Source organism: Lactuca saligna, chromosome 2, assembly GCF_052625555.1.
Source record: "Lactuca saligna cultivar CGN05327 chromosome 2, ASM5262555v1, whole genome shotgun sequence".
NCBI classification, from domain to species: Eukaryota; Viridiplantae; Streptophyta; class Magnoliopsida; order Asterales; family Asteraceae; genus Lactuca; species Lactuca saligna.
In genome coordinates this window covers 192,222,790-192,240,184 of record NC_136418.1, presented here as the reverse complement: position 1 = coordinate 192,240,184, position 17,395 = coordinate 192,222,790, and the positions used below count along the sequence as shown (strand labels likewise).

The following is a 17,395-nucleotide window of genomic DNA, read 5'->3' as shown; positions in this document are numbered from 1 at the left end:
TGTGCCACCTGCGTTGACCATATCATTTAGGATACAACCATAATTCTGATACCACTTAAGATTAAGAACGTAAAAAACCAATCAAATGAACACCGAATTATAGTGGAAAAACCCGAAATCGGGAAAAAAACCCCACTTAGAACACACGCTATATTAATCTCAATGTTGAAAACGGTTACAAGGGTGTATGACCGGATTTGAAAAGGATAAATAGAAAATAAGATCTTAATATCTTGTATATATAATAACTAATAAGAGTCCTAATGGAACTCTACTTGGAGAGTAAGGTCTCGTTTGTTTTTCTATAAAAGTACTTTTTGAACATTTTTCCCTTCTGACGGGCAGACGTTTCGCAAGTGCTCGTCTTCTTTCGCAAACTTGAATAAAGACAAAAGACATTTAATCATTTTCAAAACAAACAACGCCTAAGTAAAAACGGTAGCCTTATTGAACAAGGAAGCTATGACAACTTGCCAAACTCTCTAGCGATAGTTTTCGAAATGTGTCACCAAACATAAAATATCACATGCATGCTTTGATTTTAATCATATTCAATAGTATGTGTCGGTATAAACTCAAGTTTGTCTATGTTTTGACGTAATTTTTTTATGTTTACATATTTATTTTTATGTACACTTCACAAGTATAAGTTGTTTCACATATAACACGTTTTTGATTATTTGAACTTTCTTTGTTAACCTATAAAAAATTAATCCTACTTGCTAATTTTTATATCGTTTCGGTATAACTTCAAATTTCTTTGTGAAACGTAAGTTTTGTGTATGTTTTTGTATTTAATTTTATGACGGTTTTCTATATATGAGTTTGGTCACATATAATACATTTTCATTTGATGGTATAAATTGGAATTACTCAATAATACCGACTTTATATATTTATCTACTAATAAATATAGTAATATATAACTTTTATTAATACAATCATCAAAATTAACTTAAATCGATATATTACGGTCACAACACATGTAAAATCTTGCTTTATACCATCAATAACCTTTCAGCATGTGTTCTTGTTAGGGGTGAGCAAAACCGAACCCGAAAAACAAAAAACCGATAAAACTTACAAAATCGAAACTGAAAAACCGAAACTGAAGTATAAACCGACAAATTGGATTTAGATTTTTCAAAAACCAAAAATTTCGGTTTGGGTTTGGTTTTTGGGTTTGCTAAAACCAAGAGAAACCGAATCGAACCGAATATTAAGAAATATATGTATTTTGTGAATTATCGAAGTATATATACGATTTGCGTGAGTTAGAAAGACAAATAGAAGCTTGGTCTGATGGTTAAAGTGTCATTTCATTATACTAGAGATCATTAGTTGGATTCTTATTTGCAACGTCTCATGCTCACTTTATTTTACCAAACTCATATGTATATATTTTTTTTCAATGATTTAAAAACATGTACAAATCGTGTGTTTAGTGGTTAAGTGTTTCAACATATAAGCTTGTTTAGTACCGCAGGTCTCGAGTTTGAATCTCATCTCCAACTCTTCTCTTTTATGTTGGGTTTTATTCTGAAGGTTTAGTTCGCATCCCACATCGTCAAGGCCGGTCTTAAGGATATAAATATGCTAAAATGCCTAGACAAGCTAGAAAAAATTGCCTTTATCGCTATTATAAATTTCTTACTTATATATATATATATATATATATATATATATATATATATATATATATATATATATATATATATATATATATAAGTTGGTCGCAAAAAAAAATCGAACCCTATGCAGTTGTCCACTTTGTCACTCCTTCCGCAGCCCCTATGCACGTCGCCCCAATACACAAACATGAAGCCATTTCTTCTCTTATATAGGAAATACCACTGATTCTCTATCAAAAAGTAAGGTTGTAGTTGATTTAAACCTAAAACCGACCCATTGAAAACCGAGAACCCAAAAAACCGAACCGATTGGTTTCGATTTGGATTTGGGTTTAAATTATTTAAAACCGAAATTAACGGATTGGATTCGATTTTAGTTCAAAACCAACCCAACACGGACCCATACATACTCCTAGTTCTTGTCTGAAAAAAAAAAAAAAAAAAAAGAGAGCGACCCAATATGCAAATTTGGAATAACAATCTCCTTTCCAAATTTCCTCTATTGCAACTTTTTTGGTTACGTCCCCACCTATAACAAAAATAAAATACCTTTAGTTAATGTTTAATATTTTTCCTTTTAGGTTGTATTTGCATACATATCTAAGTTATTGAACTTGTACATCAGCCCTGGACGGCTTCACAAATAGATGTGGCAATCAACAAGGAAAGATAAATCAAAATTAAAGTATCCAAAATAAATAAGGTGGTTTTCAATGTCATGATTGTATATGAATGAAATATAATATTTTTAAAATTATTTTCGGTTTGTACTTTCATTTTCATTGCAAGAGAATACTCAATTTTATTTCTAGACTACAATTTTCTTTAATGTTCAGTATTTAAGCCTTTTTAATCGACTCATTCAAAGCATGGAATTTTTCTTACCTCAGATTTGGCCCAGTGTAATAGTATTGGTTTTAGCGGTCCGGTGAGTTATTACACGGTTCTGTTACTTATTGTTTGGCCGAGTATGTTCATTTAGGCCTATGTTCATCATACCCTTTTCAGCCCATAGCATGTAATTTTTTTGAAGTGTGAAGAGAAAAATGTTTCAATATTCCAATAAATTCTTCCGACTTACTACTACAAGTTATTTATGTTATATTCTTTAGTTTAAACATATAAAAAATACTATGGATAATGTCATAAAAACCTCTAAGTTTGGTAGAAAATATCGATTTTACCATTCTACATATTTTTTTGTTCGTTTATGCTCTAAACTTGTCATTTTTTATCGGTTTTGCCCTTTTTACATATAATAGAAGATTTTCATATTACCATGATTTATTTTTTGTGAAAAAACACTTAAGTTTACAAATATTTTGCAAAAAACCTTTAAGAATACAAACATATAAAGGACCTTTTCTGATGCTTCAGCTTTGAATTTCTATGGTACTTTTTTCCCTCAAATGCCTTAAGAATACATCAGCCAATCATGAGCTTCAGATTTGAATTTCTTTAGCTCTTCTAATGCTTTCTCAAAATGCCTTACAGTAGTAGCAGTTGCACATGCCCACACCAAATCTTTGAGCTCTTTATCCTTCCACTGTCTTTTCATGTTTTCATAAATATGCCTCAGACAGAGCTTATGCTCAGCTTGAGGGAAAAGTTTGGCAATTGCAGGAATGATACCCTATTTAAATATTTCAATACTTAGTTGACTAAATAACAACAATATCAAATTAAATTGAAGTATATGTACCTTCTGCCTATCTGAGATGAAAGTGAAGTTTGAATTAGCATAAAGTTCCATATCATCACCAAGTTGTTCCAAAAACCATGTCCATGAATTTGTGGTTTCATTTTCAATAAGAGCATATGCAAGAGGATATATCCCATTATTGGAATCTGCCCCTACGGCAGTCAAAATTTGACACATATAGGGACCTTTCATGAAAGTACCATCCAACTCTATGAAATCCCTTAGATTAGCCTTAAATCCTTCCTTTAATGCTCCTAAATAAATGTAAATCTCCTAAATGTCCTTGTATCAGAATTTAAATTTGGCTCCGTGTAACAATCGATCTTCACATTAGTACCTGAATTTCTTTCCATCAACTCTAGTCCATAGTCCCTCAAAATAGCATATTGTTTCTGAAAATCCCCAAAAACATGCTTCTGAGCCAATTCCTTTGCCCGATGTACCTTCATTCTTGACATGTTCATCTCGAATTTTTGGATGAGATCTTCTTGAAGTGCATTGATTGGAATGGTTGGATTATTCTCAATTTGCTTCATAATGTTTGTTGCAATGAATTTGTAGTTGCAAGCTTTAATGGTTCTTGATTGTACACACCGATGTTCACTAACTATGGTGTTCACCACCCAGTCATCTGTATCTTTAGGTCTAGACACTAGTACAATCCAAGGATATTTACCCTCTTTCATATTTACTGTTTTGTCCTTGAATCCAGTCCTTGACTTTGTCCATGGCCCACCACTCATATCTGGGACCACTCCTTAACACTTAGCCCTAATTCTTGTTTTGTCATTTTTTTTCAAAATGTAAATCCCTTTTGGTTTCTACTTCATGTTTGTTTATATATTCTTTCACATCTTTCTTTGTTTTGAACTTCTGTTCTAATGTGAAAGCCTTTTGATGAACTACACCCTCAGAACAACTTTTTCCTTTCTTATGTCTCTCAACATCCTCTCTCTGTTGTTATCTTCATCTACAATAGGTGACTCAAACGATTCTGGGTCTATGACCTCCAAATCTTCACCTTCAGTAAAGTCAACACCACTACCACTTGCTTCTTTGGTGGTTTTTTGAACCCACTCAACATCTTCATTAACATGTATATGAAATTCTTTCATATCAACATCCACATCATCTATAATATTTTCTAAATCCACAACAAAGTCTTCATCCTCACTTTCATCATCTATCATATTACCCACAGTCCTACTACCCTCACTCCAAGGACCCTCACTAACACTTTCCTTACTTCCATTGTATTCATCCTCAAAAAACTCAACATCGTATAGATTTTTTCTCCACCATATTTTGTGTCCACATCCCCCATTACCTCATAATCATCCACTGGATCAACAACCCCTTTCGGGAACAAAAAGTGAACCACCACCACCGTGAGGTGGTGGCTGCCACCATCTACCACCGTCAGCCACAACAAGGGTGGCTATGTGTGTTATTTATGTGTGTGTTTATTTGAGTTTTTGGATGTAAAATGTAATGTATTGTAATCGGCCAGTATAATAATAGAAAAATCATAACCACCACCGTAAGGTGGTGGTTGCTGCCACCAGCCGTCGTGTTGGGTGGCGGTGTGCCTCGTTTTGGTTTTGACTCATTTGGGATGCTTGGACAGAATGGGCCTAATGAAAACCTAATTGGGCCAATGAAGCCATAATTGACCTAAAATCCTAATCATGTTACTAATGGGCTAGTATTAGGTTGGAAACCCTAATGTCATGAAACCCTAATTTTTGGGATTTATCGGTACCCACACTTGAGTTAATTACAAAACTAAAAATGTTAATTAATAACCATTTGCAAATTAACGTAAGGCAATATTGGACTTGATGGATTAAGTCATTAATGGGTTAAGTAGGCCAATTATGTGATATTTAGCATTCCTCTAGGAGTGGGGATTGAGCGCTCTTCATATTATGTATACATTTAGGGCATTCTGGAGATACTTGAGACAAATATGGGTAGGTGTGAAAGGTAGTATGGGCTCGTACTACTGAAAGCACAAGACCCATACGCGTATCAAGGAAGTCACAACCCCTGGGGTTTAGTTGGGAGTTGGTTCCTAGTTATTATATGGATTATCTGAGATCTCTCTGGTGTATTATCAGAATGGTGGTTATGAGACGTCTTGAGACCAGATTCGGGTCAGGATCGGGAGCTGGCAGCCAGGATAGGCCAGCATTGACAGAGGATTGTGTATGGGAGATCATCCGGGAGGAGGTGATTGGGATTGCCCTGGGTCAGATTTCGGGGATGTTTGGTTCTAACAAGATCTCCATGGTTTAGTATTTTGATGAGCGCTATGCAACCATTACTGAAACGGATGTCGCAGCAGCTTCAACAGCTGTAATGGCGGGAGGAGAAGGAGCTGGTCGAGCTTTCCAGTACCGAGACTTGTTATTGGGACGTATTCTGGTGAGCAGAGGGTTGTAGTTACATGGGATTAGGGAGACATTCGGTACTCGTTACATTCCACAAGTTGAGCGGGAGAGGCTAGCACATAAGTTTCTGGATTTGAGGCTATGGGGGGTTTTGCTCGAGGCCGGGATGCGATTCGCGGGACTCAGGAAGGGAGTGATGATTATGATCAGCTCGATTTTTGCAACTGGGAGTATAAGGATGGATTGTATGATCTATTTCACTTATGATATTAGGTTTTATGTCTTGGGAATAGTTGTAGCCCGGTTTAAGGCAGAGGTTGCTTTAGCTACTGCAGTTCAATTATGGAAGATTAAGTTGGTGAGTGAGTCAGGGTTCGAGACCCTGAATGATATGATTTCTAGATCATGAGAGCGAGAGACTTGTTTAGAGGAATTTGGGAAGAAGGGTATTATGTGGGAGGTCTGCGGATAGGGTCCAACAGGATGGTTATTCAGCATTATCAGGATTCAGTGGTTTTAGTAATCGTTTTTGATTGGTGGATGAAAGTGCCAAGGGAAATAGCTCTTTGCTGAGATATTAGTTGGAGCATCTATCTTTTGGTCTTCAAAATTTGAGTGTGGGATCATTCAAGCATCAGGGACTGTCGGTTAAGTTATGTTTGGGTTTCACACCAGTGGGTGGTGGTCATAGTTGCAGAAATCGGGATTAATCGGCGATTAATCGTGGATTAATCGTTTGGCGTTCTCCAACCGTCAAGAATTAGGGCATTAATCGGAAATTTAGGATTAATCGGGTTTGGCGGGATTAATCGGCTTTGGTGGGATTAATCGGTCAACAAAAATCAACAAAAGTCAAAAAAATCGAAAAAAGTTAAAAAAAAAAAAAAAAAAGTCGAAAAAATGTCAAAAAAATTTAAAAAAAAAAAAATTCAAAAAACCAGTTTTCTTGTTTTACTCCAAAATTTTCAAAATTTCAAATATTATATCAAAATGTTCATATTTTCGTATTTTCAAATTTCCAAATTACAATTTTTCTTAGTTTCTAATTTTGAAGTGCTTGTTTGTCTTAAGATATATTAATATTTAATTAATTTTAATATTTTAATAATAATCTATGGTTCCCGATTAATCCTCGATTAATCCCCGCCAAGACCGATTAATCTCTTAAAACCAGTCGACCGTCGAACTACCGTCAAGCAATTTTTACAACCTTGGTGGTGGTTAATGATCTAAGTGGGGGAGAATTGGGAATTCTCAGGTTGAGCATCAGTGATTGAAGGTTTTGTCTGTTGCTATTTAGTTTGCAGGTTTCAGAATGGTTGGACAGGCGTTAATCAGTGAACCTCTCAGGAAGCGGGAATTCTCCGATGGAATTCAAGAGGCGACAGTTGAAAATCTAGGAACACGTCACCAATTCCCTTATGCACTGTGTTTACATTTCCTAAGACGTTGGGGTATGTTTCACCTCGATGACGGAATGGAATTTTGATTCGTACCGGACTCGGGTTTCGGTAACCTTCGGGATAATCATGGAAGTCTTCTCGGACTAGTTTTTTATTAGTAGAATCAGATCAGTCTCGATCAAGTATGGGCTTTATCGAGTAAATATGGAGTTAGGGATTCCAAAATATGTGCATGGTAGTGATTCTTCGTGTGTATCTGTGGGTGTTCAAGGTGGCAATAGGGTTGGTTCATATTACGTGCTTGATCAGGTCTAGATTATAGTCTTCAAATTAGATACAGATTTCGACTATCATCCTATTCTATGGTCACATGCGACCATGGATTTGTAGGATTTTGCTTGGGTAGCAACTTGTTCTATTGGTGAATCGTGCATTGTTGGATTTTAGCATCGTGGCACTGTTTGGTGTTGTGAAGGACATTGGTTAGGCCTTTCTTTTGGACAATGTTGATAGTTTATCAAGAGCATTCCATTCATGAGCTGAGGGCCAGGTAGGGCATACCAGACTCATGTGGGCTCAAAAGCAGTCCAAACCTATTCTGAGGACCTTGTAGGGGTATTCCAGTCATAAGATGTGGACCTAGTGATCTTAGTAGTTCATTTTTTCTGTTGGAGCGCTTTCGGAATGGACACATTGTTAAGGTTCGAGCGAGCCGTAATCGGTTGTGAGGAATCAGAAGATTTTGAGTGAAATACAAGGGCAGGTCCTTGAACCTCAAGTTATGAGTTTAGACCTGAGTTTCATATATGGTGGTATTCTGATCTAGGGTATTCCATCCCAAGGATGACTGGACCCTATGACTGATTGGACCTGACGTGTTTGTTATTCCAACCCGAGGGTTGATTGGGCCAAAGATGTACATGGTGCAACGGTATTCCATCCTAAGGATGACTGGACCTGTCGTAAGCATGCCTGGTATTCCAGCCCAGGGCTGATTGGGCCATGTATGAGTGTTCGTGCTTATGAGCTGGTTATTATACGTATGTTGATCCTGGGGATAAAGGAAGCATAGTCTTGTCAATCCTAAAAGGGTTTGTCTCCCAGTTTACATCCAGTTATTCATTATATCCATGGGAATTGATTATCAAAATGGGTTTATCTTGAAGGAGTACCTAATCTCTTATCAAGAAAAGAATTATATGTAGCAGTGTGTGATTTGTGATTCTGTTTTCTGGTGGGAACCTTAGGTTATTAGAAGTTGAGTAGCCAGTTGGGAGTTAAGTGCAATGAAATTGGTAATGATCCAGCGTGGGCGGCCTGTCAGGGAGCCAAACCATCTCGAGACTTCAAATTTCAGATTGAGTAAATGTGATCGTATTGCAAGGAATTCATTTATCTTCAGGCTTTAGAACCCTTCTAGGGTTGGTTACGGTTGCCTTGGAAAGGCTGGGGTTATGATCCTAGTTGAGACCGTGTTGCTCTAGTTATCTGGCATGTAAAGAATGATGAGATACGATTTCGCGGACGAAATCAAATTTAAGTAGGGGAGAGTTGTAACATCCCGCTTAAAATAACATAATTAAATAATAAACCCGGAACCCCGAGAAGTAATTTCATGATTTATTTTGAAAAGGGTTTTATAAGGCAGGGTGTAATTGGTAACTTTCAGACTTATTCTTGAAGGATTTGTAGGAGCAGGGGGCCAAATGGTAAATTTTGTAATTTAATTTGAAAGAAAAAGGATAAGGAGGGACTGGAAGTGTCAATAGGGTCAAAGATTTAGATGGGACACGTGCGTATAAATGCATTACGCATGCATTCCTATCTGTCACACCCCAAAACCAAGAACGGCTGAAACGTTCTGGGGCGGAGGACGTCATGTAAAGTATCATAACACAGTATAACAGTAAACAAGCAAACAACATCACCCATTGCATTAAATATATAATTTTAATACAAACGTGTTCCATACAGTTATAGACACCAAAAATCTAAATCAAAATAATAAGATGAGTCTTGAATGCGCTCCATCTTCTCAAAAGTTGGCATCGGTACCTATCTACTGATGACTTGAGAATACAAGTTATTTTGAAGGAGTTTATCAGCATTAAGCTGGTGAGTTCATAAGAATTTTAGTGTTGGTGGTTGTATCAAAATGTTTGAACATAGTTATAAGTATGAGTTTGTAAACGTTTCTAAGTGTTGGTAAATGTTTGAATCTCCTAGAAAAACCTATATTTCCTATTAAAAGTAGCCTTCTACCAAGGCGTAACTGTTTTGTATGTTCGTTTACTGTAAAAGTGTGTAATTTTCCCCAAGTGTAACTATCATTCTCAAAATATAGTTTGTACATTAATGTTTAAGTGAAAAGATCACTAAATATGTAAAGGGTAAATTAATGTAGTATTGTAGTGTTGTATTATAGGAACTATTGTTGTACTAACTACCTTAAACCGGATTTATATTAAGGTATCATGTGATTAATTATACCATACTATCGACTGGATAAACAACGACAAATGTATGTCGTAAAATGAAATGACGTTTGGCACCCGCATACCTGTAGATCCGGCTGTAGCTAGCAGCAAGGTGTAGGATAGTCAATCCAGTATAGATCTATACGCAAACTCACGCTCTCCCTTCAAGAGACTCTGGCTACAACACGGGTCATAACATTGAAGTCATGCTCCGATACGGATTCACAATGGTTAATGTATTCATGTATATGTAATGTAATGTTACTCGTACTAGTATCGTTGTATATGTTCTCTTTCTAGTATAGTTGTATATGTTCTCCTTCTAGTATAGTTGTATATGTTCTCTTTCTAGTATAGTTTTATATGTTCTCTTTCTAGTATAGTTGTATATGTTCTCTTTCTAGTATAGTTGTATATGTTCTCATAGTAATAAGTATTGACTCATGAATGAACCGACTCATTGATCTAACAATAGTATAAGTATGATCATGTGTTACCCCGATGGTAACTTACAAATGATGTAACTAGTATGCATGAACATGGAAGAACTTTTATGACTATATATGAACACATGATATATAATTAATATTGAAACGACCTTCGGACGGCTACCCGATATCCCACCAGACCACATCCAAATCGAGGAAAAGGAAATAGGGCGTGCGGCCTTCCTAAGCCTTTTAAACATTTCTTATATAACTATACATATACAGGCATGCAACTTATAATAAGTATAACAAAGTTTAAGTAAAAGTATTTGATAAGTAAAAGAGTTCGTAAAACAGTTTGAAGTAAAACAGCTTTGATATACAGTTTGAATAGTAGTAAAATCATTGGTTTTGTAGTTATTAATCACATGTGATTGATGTAATAACTATAATTATTCAACTTGAATTCCCCCCCCCCCCCCCCATAAAATCATTTAAAACATTTAAAAGTATTTCACAGGTTAATTAAAGGGGTATGAACTCACATGTGGTGAGTGGATTGGATTGAAGTGTCGGGTACAGTGCTAGGTGACAAATGAAGACTTGTACACACACACGAGCCTAGTTATCATATAATGAACATATATATAACTAATTAGCCAATTTATAACTAATAAATTAGGTTGGGACACCCTAGAACATGAAAAAACTTTGTTTCAAGTGCTAAAGATCACAAGGATTGCATCCAAGTGTTGGTAGGGCAAGGCTAGGATGTTTGGAGTTCAAGGGTAAACACCCTTGGAGTTTACGGTTTTGATGGTCATAACTCAAGGAGTTTACGGCAGTAAACTCTATAGTTTACGGCATTAAGCTCTATTCCCAATGACCAAGTGTTGTTTTGTGGTTTAACATGTCCTTTGAAGCATTTCTACTAAGTGGTTTGGCCTTTGGAATGGACTAGGGCAACAAAACACCTCCTTTGAGGAGTTTACGGCCTCATGGATTTTTCCTTTGGGTTTAAAACCGTAAACCCATATGGAGGAGTGTATAGCCATGTTTTCAAGTCCCTAACACAATTAGGTAAGTGTATGTGCTAGTTTCTAAGCCTAAGGAAGGACAATAACCCATTTAGACACATTTTAGGGTGTTTACGGTTGTGGGAGATCCCCAAACCGTAAAGACCTATAAATGTTGGATTTTGGTGTTTTTCAAGGCTTAGATACATCAAAGGAAGGTTTAATCAATTCATGGAAGGCTTAAACATCAAACTAGGGCTAAATAAGGGACTTAGGCACACTTTGGTGCCATTTATGGTGTTTACGGCCCAAGAACATTCTTGGACCGTGAACACCTTTAACCATGTGTTCTTGACCCATTTTCTTGATGTTCAAATGAAATACTAGTTTACAATCACTCAAGGATGGAAGCACTTACTATTAGAAGGTTTGATTTGAGCTAAAAGGCCAAGAACACTTAGTGTGTATTCTTGGTGTTTTGGAAATCTAGTCAAAATACAAATATGAATGGATGAATAGATGTACAAACACTAGATTAAGTGTTTTACTAACTTGAAATGGTTATAAGACTTACAACTTTGAAGATTTGGAATTAAATCTAGGATGATACTTGAGAGAGTTTTTGGAGTTTACTCTTTTGACATTTGGGGAGTAAACACAAATCACTAGCTTTTGGGGAGTAAACTCATACATAGGTATGAGTTCACGGTTTTTGGGTGAATTTTCAACCCAAATATAAAAGTTTGGTCGGGTGTTTCTAATACGCGAAGTGTTTGCGGCCTTTAAATTTCAAAACCCGAGACGACACTTTCTTTCACCCGTTCGTTTAAAAATAATATTAAAATAATTAAACGAAGTTTATATTTCTTAAAAATAAGAAATAATTACATTATCTCATGATACGAAGTTGTTGACTTTTAGGGTTTGACCGAATGGAAATTTCGGGTTGTCACACTATCCCTAACCCTATTTTCAAACACCGGCCGCCACTCTCCCTCCACCTCCCACCAGCCGTCACCACCCATCTTTCATCCGATCTTCGACGCTGCAACACCCCCACTGTTGGCGAGTCACAAATCATCGTGAAGCTCTTGCTGTTGGCGTTGAGGACCGCCGGGAAACCAAATTATGTGTGTCGTTGCCACTGTTGTGCCCAATCGTTGAAGGCGAAGCCGCCGCTAACGTTGGTGGATTTGTTTTGGATGTTCACTATAGCCTAGGCCGCTGCCCTAGTTCCGCTCTGACTCGTAACTGATGCCGCCATCCCCATTTCATGCGGCTGTATCCTTTCCGGTGAGATTTAGTGACCACCTTGAGCATTCGCTGCCGATGTAGTCGTTTCTGTTGTGCCTGAGAATGAAGACCGATGATGGGATGTCGAGAATGAAGAATAACAAACCACAACTGCCAACCACCACCTGCTACCATTTTTTTGTTCCCACTAGCCACCATGGAAGGTGGTTGTGTGTGTGTGTGTGTTTTCTATGTACTTTAGGTGTGTGTGATGTATTGCTTTAAGTATGTGTAGTGTTGTGTGATCCGGGATGAAAAGTGAACCATGACCACCACCGTGAGGTAGTGGCTGCCACCATCTACCACCTTCAGCCACCACAAGCATGGTTGTGTGTGTGTTTATTTGTGTTTTTGGATGTAAAATCTAATGTGTTGTAATCGGCCTGATTAATAATAGAAAACTCATAACCACCATCGTAAGGTGGTGGCTGCCGCCACCAGCCGCCGTGTTGGGTGACGGTGTGCCTAATTTTCATTTTGACTCGTTTGGGATGCTTGGACAAAATGGGTCTAATGAAACCCTAATGGGCTCAATGAAGCCCTAATTGACCGAAAAGCCCAATCATGTTACTAATAGGCTAGTATTGGGTTGGAAACTCTAATTAGGGTTTGGAAAACCCTAATTTTGGGGATTTATCGGGGCCTGCACTTGAATTAATTACCAAACTGAAAATGTTAATTAATAATCATTTGCAAATTAATGTAAGGTAATAGTGGACTTAATGGATTAAGTGCTTAATGGGTTAAGTAGGACCACTGAACCCTAATCATCAGTTCATTTAAAAACCCTAATTTCACTTGGGCCTTGATTTGGGCCTTCCTATTAGGCGTGGGTGATTGGACTATTGATGGGCTATCCTAGAACAAGTAAATGGACCAAAATAATTGGATAAGTTTTAGGATAAGGCCCATGGAAAGGACTAGGGCCCAATTGGAAAATTGGGCCATAGGTGGGCCTTGATGATTATCATACATTGGGCCATTAGAGTACCAAGAGTTTGAACAAGAATTAATGGATGGGTCTCAAGGAAAGACCATGTAGAGGTTTGGGCCCAATTTGGAAAATTGGGCCAAATGTTGGGCTTTGGCCCATTACTTGACTTTTGGGCCTTGGAGTGTGAGTTGGGCCTTGGTCTTGAATCAAGCTAGGTTGGGGGAAAAGTAGCATTTTACCCCAAGCATGGACTTATGAATATGTATTGGAACCCAAGTATTAATTGGGTGTTATTTTGATGATTGACAGTTTTGGAATCTTTCAACCAACAGCTGGAGTTTATCCGCGGGACTTCAACATTGTGAGGTGAGTTATCCTCACTATAATAAGGGGTTGAAGGCACCAATGCCAACCCATTGGATATGATATCCTAGCAGTTGGTATTATGTTGAGTATGAGTTAGTTATGCATGCTAGTTGCTATGTCAGTTCGTAGATCTATAGGACTACCTGTGTTAATACCTGATTATCTATATGTGCATTAGTTATGTTATATTTCGACATATAATGTGAGATGGGTTGAGGTTATACTGCTCCGTGCGGTAGCTAAAAAACCCAAGAGTATTCCAGATATGAGTTGAGGGTTGTTCGGGGCATGCAGACTCCTACTGAGGACTCAGGTGTATTCCCGATACGAGCTAAGGGTCGGGTAGGGCATGCCAGACTCGTATTATGGGCTCGGGAGAATTCCAGATACGAGCTGAGGGTCGGGGAGGGGATACCATACTCGTATTGTGGGCCAAGGGGTAATCCAATATGTATGTTATAGACCCATTACATGCTTTTATTTATATATATATGCTATTTTCTGTGTATCGCTATTTTGGGGGAACTAACTAAGCGTTGGGCTTACAGTTTTAGTTTTGGTTTCAGGTACCTTTGAGGATCGCTGGAAGACAAAGGCGTGATCATACAACTCCTTACATTTTATGATTATGTTTCCAGAATACTCTAATATTAAGCTGTTTTGAAAACATTTGTAATAACTAATGGATTTTGAATGCTTTAAAAAGTTTTAAATTAGCTTGATTTTTATGGGTGTTACAACCGTGCTCTGACAGTTTTTGGTGCTGACAAGGAACTAGCCGATGTCCTTAAGAAGATCAGCATCAACGGTGAAGACTAGCTTGACTGCTTCTTGGTTGCCGGCGGAATGAGCACCGCTTGGAGGGCTCGCAAAAAATGCCCAAGTTTTTCGTTGAGAAAGAGGGTATTTCTCTTGCTCCTCTCCCCCCTCCCCCCCCCCCCTTTTGATAATTTTACAAAGCCCATTTAAAGTAGCATTCTGTTTTACCGTCGTTATATTTTTCTTTGTTGCAAGGTGTGAAGGAAGTTGTTTCTTTAAAGAGAGCTCTTCAGGGTCAGTTTGACGATGATCTTAGGCTCTTCCACCCCCTGTTTCTAGACGAGGAATCGAGGCAACTAATTTTTCTAACAATGCCATCGGCACCGATGAAGACCTAGATCTGTAGGACATTGTTGTCATCGGTGCTTCTCAGAAGGATCTTACACCTTCCGGGTGTTTGAGGAGTCTTCGCCATGTCCAGAGGCGTTTTCATTTCTAGAAGACTCTTCCGGTGGTCGAGCCGAGTCATCCATCACCGACCTTCCTCTTCGTAAAAAACGCAATCTGAGTTTATTGATAGAAGGTACCAAGGATTCCACCCGTGCCCTCGATGAAGGTCCTCCGAAACTGTCGGAGGGGGCACAAATCGGGGCAACTGATATGCCCTGTCATATGGGAGAAAAAAAAAGTAGCTAGAAAACCAGCCCTACTCTCACAACCGGGGGAGCCAAGTCGGAGACTGGGTCTTTGCCACCGCATGTTCTTGCTTCAACCTCTTCTGGTAAAACCACAACCACCCCCTTTTGATGAGTTCTCATCTAGATGCCTATAAGCCAGCCTGGAGACTAACTGCTCAAGCTCTTGTCTCCGACCATGACACCGCTCTCGAGTGGTGTCAGCATATATTTCCTCCCACCACGATTGAGGCCTTGACTGTCCTATCCAACGAGTGCATGGCCGATGACTTGCACTACGCTGCCACCGAAATGCCTTCTTATTTGGTTGTGGACGCCGAACGTATCTTCGAAATGGATACCCTCCAGTCCGATTCTTACAGGAGGGGAATTGATTGCAAAGAGGTGAAGGCCCATGTGGTGAGGTTAAAAGCTGACAAGAGTAGCTTTGAGGCTAGGCGGGATGCAGTGCTACTCGAGAGGGACAGCTTGGCGGATCAAGTGGCGAAGCTGAAGGAAGAGGTAGGGCGCCTAAACGATTGTGTAGAGGTCCTTAATTTGGAGAACGCCAGTCTGAGCAGTCGGATGACAGAACTAGAAGTTGATTTGGTTGCTGAGAATGCCCCAAGGGGAGCGCTGGAAAAGGGTATATCTTGGATCCTTAAGGATGGGCTCAGCCGGGTGGTGGACCAGGTAATCGAGAGCCCCTAGTTTCTCCAGGGTTTGGTGCATGTGCGGTTGCCTTGTGTTGCAACAGGGGTGGAGCAGGGGAAAAAGGCTACTAAGGAGCTGGTGAGTGCTGGGGAGTTTAGCCTATAGGTTGAGGTGGATGTGGCTACCAAGGTTTAGGAGATGGAAGATGCACTGGCTGGTTTTACTGAGACATACTATGCTGACTATCTTCGCCTAGGTGATCTGGATATGGTTGGGCTTTGTGACCATAGCCAAGACACTCACAGCGATCGATCAAGCCCTGAACACAACTCCTCCCTTGATAATGGTAACACCCTTGCCCATAAATAGAGTTGTTTCTTTGATTTGTTGTCATGTATACCCAAGGAACAATTTTTCGTATTCCTTGTTTTGTCGTTTTTTGTCTTTGCTGCCCCCAGGGGTGGCCTAAAAGTCTGTAAATCCGACATCCTAAAATTTTTTACTTTATATTTGTGGGTATGAGTATTTGTTGCTTCCATATATATTCTTTTGTTTGGTTTCTTTATGTATGGTTTATGTTGGCCATCACATGGTATTTACGCAGGCTTTTCTTGCACCCCTGGTTTGAGTTATGTTATTGGTGAACTCTTTGTGTTTTAGCAAAGTTGGTCTTTGAGAAATTTGTTCTAATTTGCTACTAAAAGACTTTAGGTGTAGCCAAGATCGTCATCTTGAGGCTCACCCGATTATGCTTTTGTTGTTTCATTGGTGGAAGGTTATGATCCTTCTACATTCATGTCACATGTTCTTTTATATGTTTGATATGAGGTGAATGATGAACATGTTTTGGGAGGAAGGTTATGAGCCTTCTATATGAAAACTCGTTGGCTGCCTCCTTGTAACGATTTCGCTAGTGTGACGTTGGACGATCAGTCATTGTTGTCACACGGTAAATGTACACAACCTCTTTGTTTTGTTTTTTCAAGCTTGAAAATAAGGTGCATCAAAATTGCCCTTTCTGTTTACTCTGGTTTTGTTTAGAGTATAATAAAACTGAAAGTAGTAAAGTAATTCTTGTTGTAATTTATGCTTTTAAAACAATTTCAGAGTAATCATTTGATTAAAAGAATTGGAGAATTTGTTCCCAAAACGAAATATGATAAAAATAAGATTTACCAAAGCATTTCTTAAAGAAAGGTATTTTCATTGTATAACATAACGCGGGATGTCATGTTCCAATAAACGGACCAAAAACATAAACATTACATTACAGACCTTACAACAGTTATATAAAACACCAAGTCTATAATCCAAAAATAACTTGACAAGTCATCCATCTTATGCCCTCGCGCCACTACCTGTAATACAGATAAACTGAGTGGGTCAGGCTTGGGAGCTTGGTGAGCATATAGGGTTTTCAACCCACAATAAATAATTATATTTAATTTCACCAACCAACAATAACCCGATTACTCATTCCCGTTATACTCACTTTACGTCCCTAAAACAACATCTATCTCAAGGGACCTAATCTAGGATTTTCATCGGGACGGACATTACTCCAAGGGGTTTCCTCAACATTAAGTGTCCTAAAGGCAACCATGAGGGGGATAGAGTACACCGGTGAACACATCGTTCACAACACCTACAGGTTATGAACCTGCT

General features: G+C 38.4%; 1 protein-coding gene across 1 annotated transcript; it reads right to left on the bottom strand.

Annotated features, from left to right (window-relative positions):
* Positions 1–1,984: 1,984 nt before the first annotated feature.
* On the bottom strand, positions 1,985–4,076 carry LOC145030548 (uncharacterized). Its single transcript, XM_078978900.1, has 5 exons — positions 3,671–4,076; positions 3,334–3,587; positions 3,056–3,264; positions 2,110–2,160; positions 1,985–2,054 (listed from the first exon to the last, which is right to left on the bottom strand). Exons 1-5 carry the CDS (start codon positions 4,074–4,076, stop codon positions 1,985–1,987), a joined length of 990 nt encoding a protein of 329 aa, XP_078835026.1.
* Positions 4,077–17,395: the final 13,319 nt, after the last annotated feature.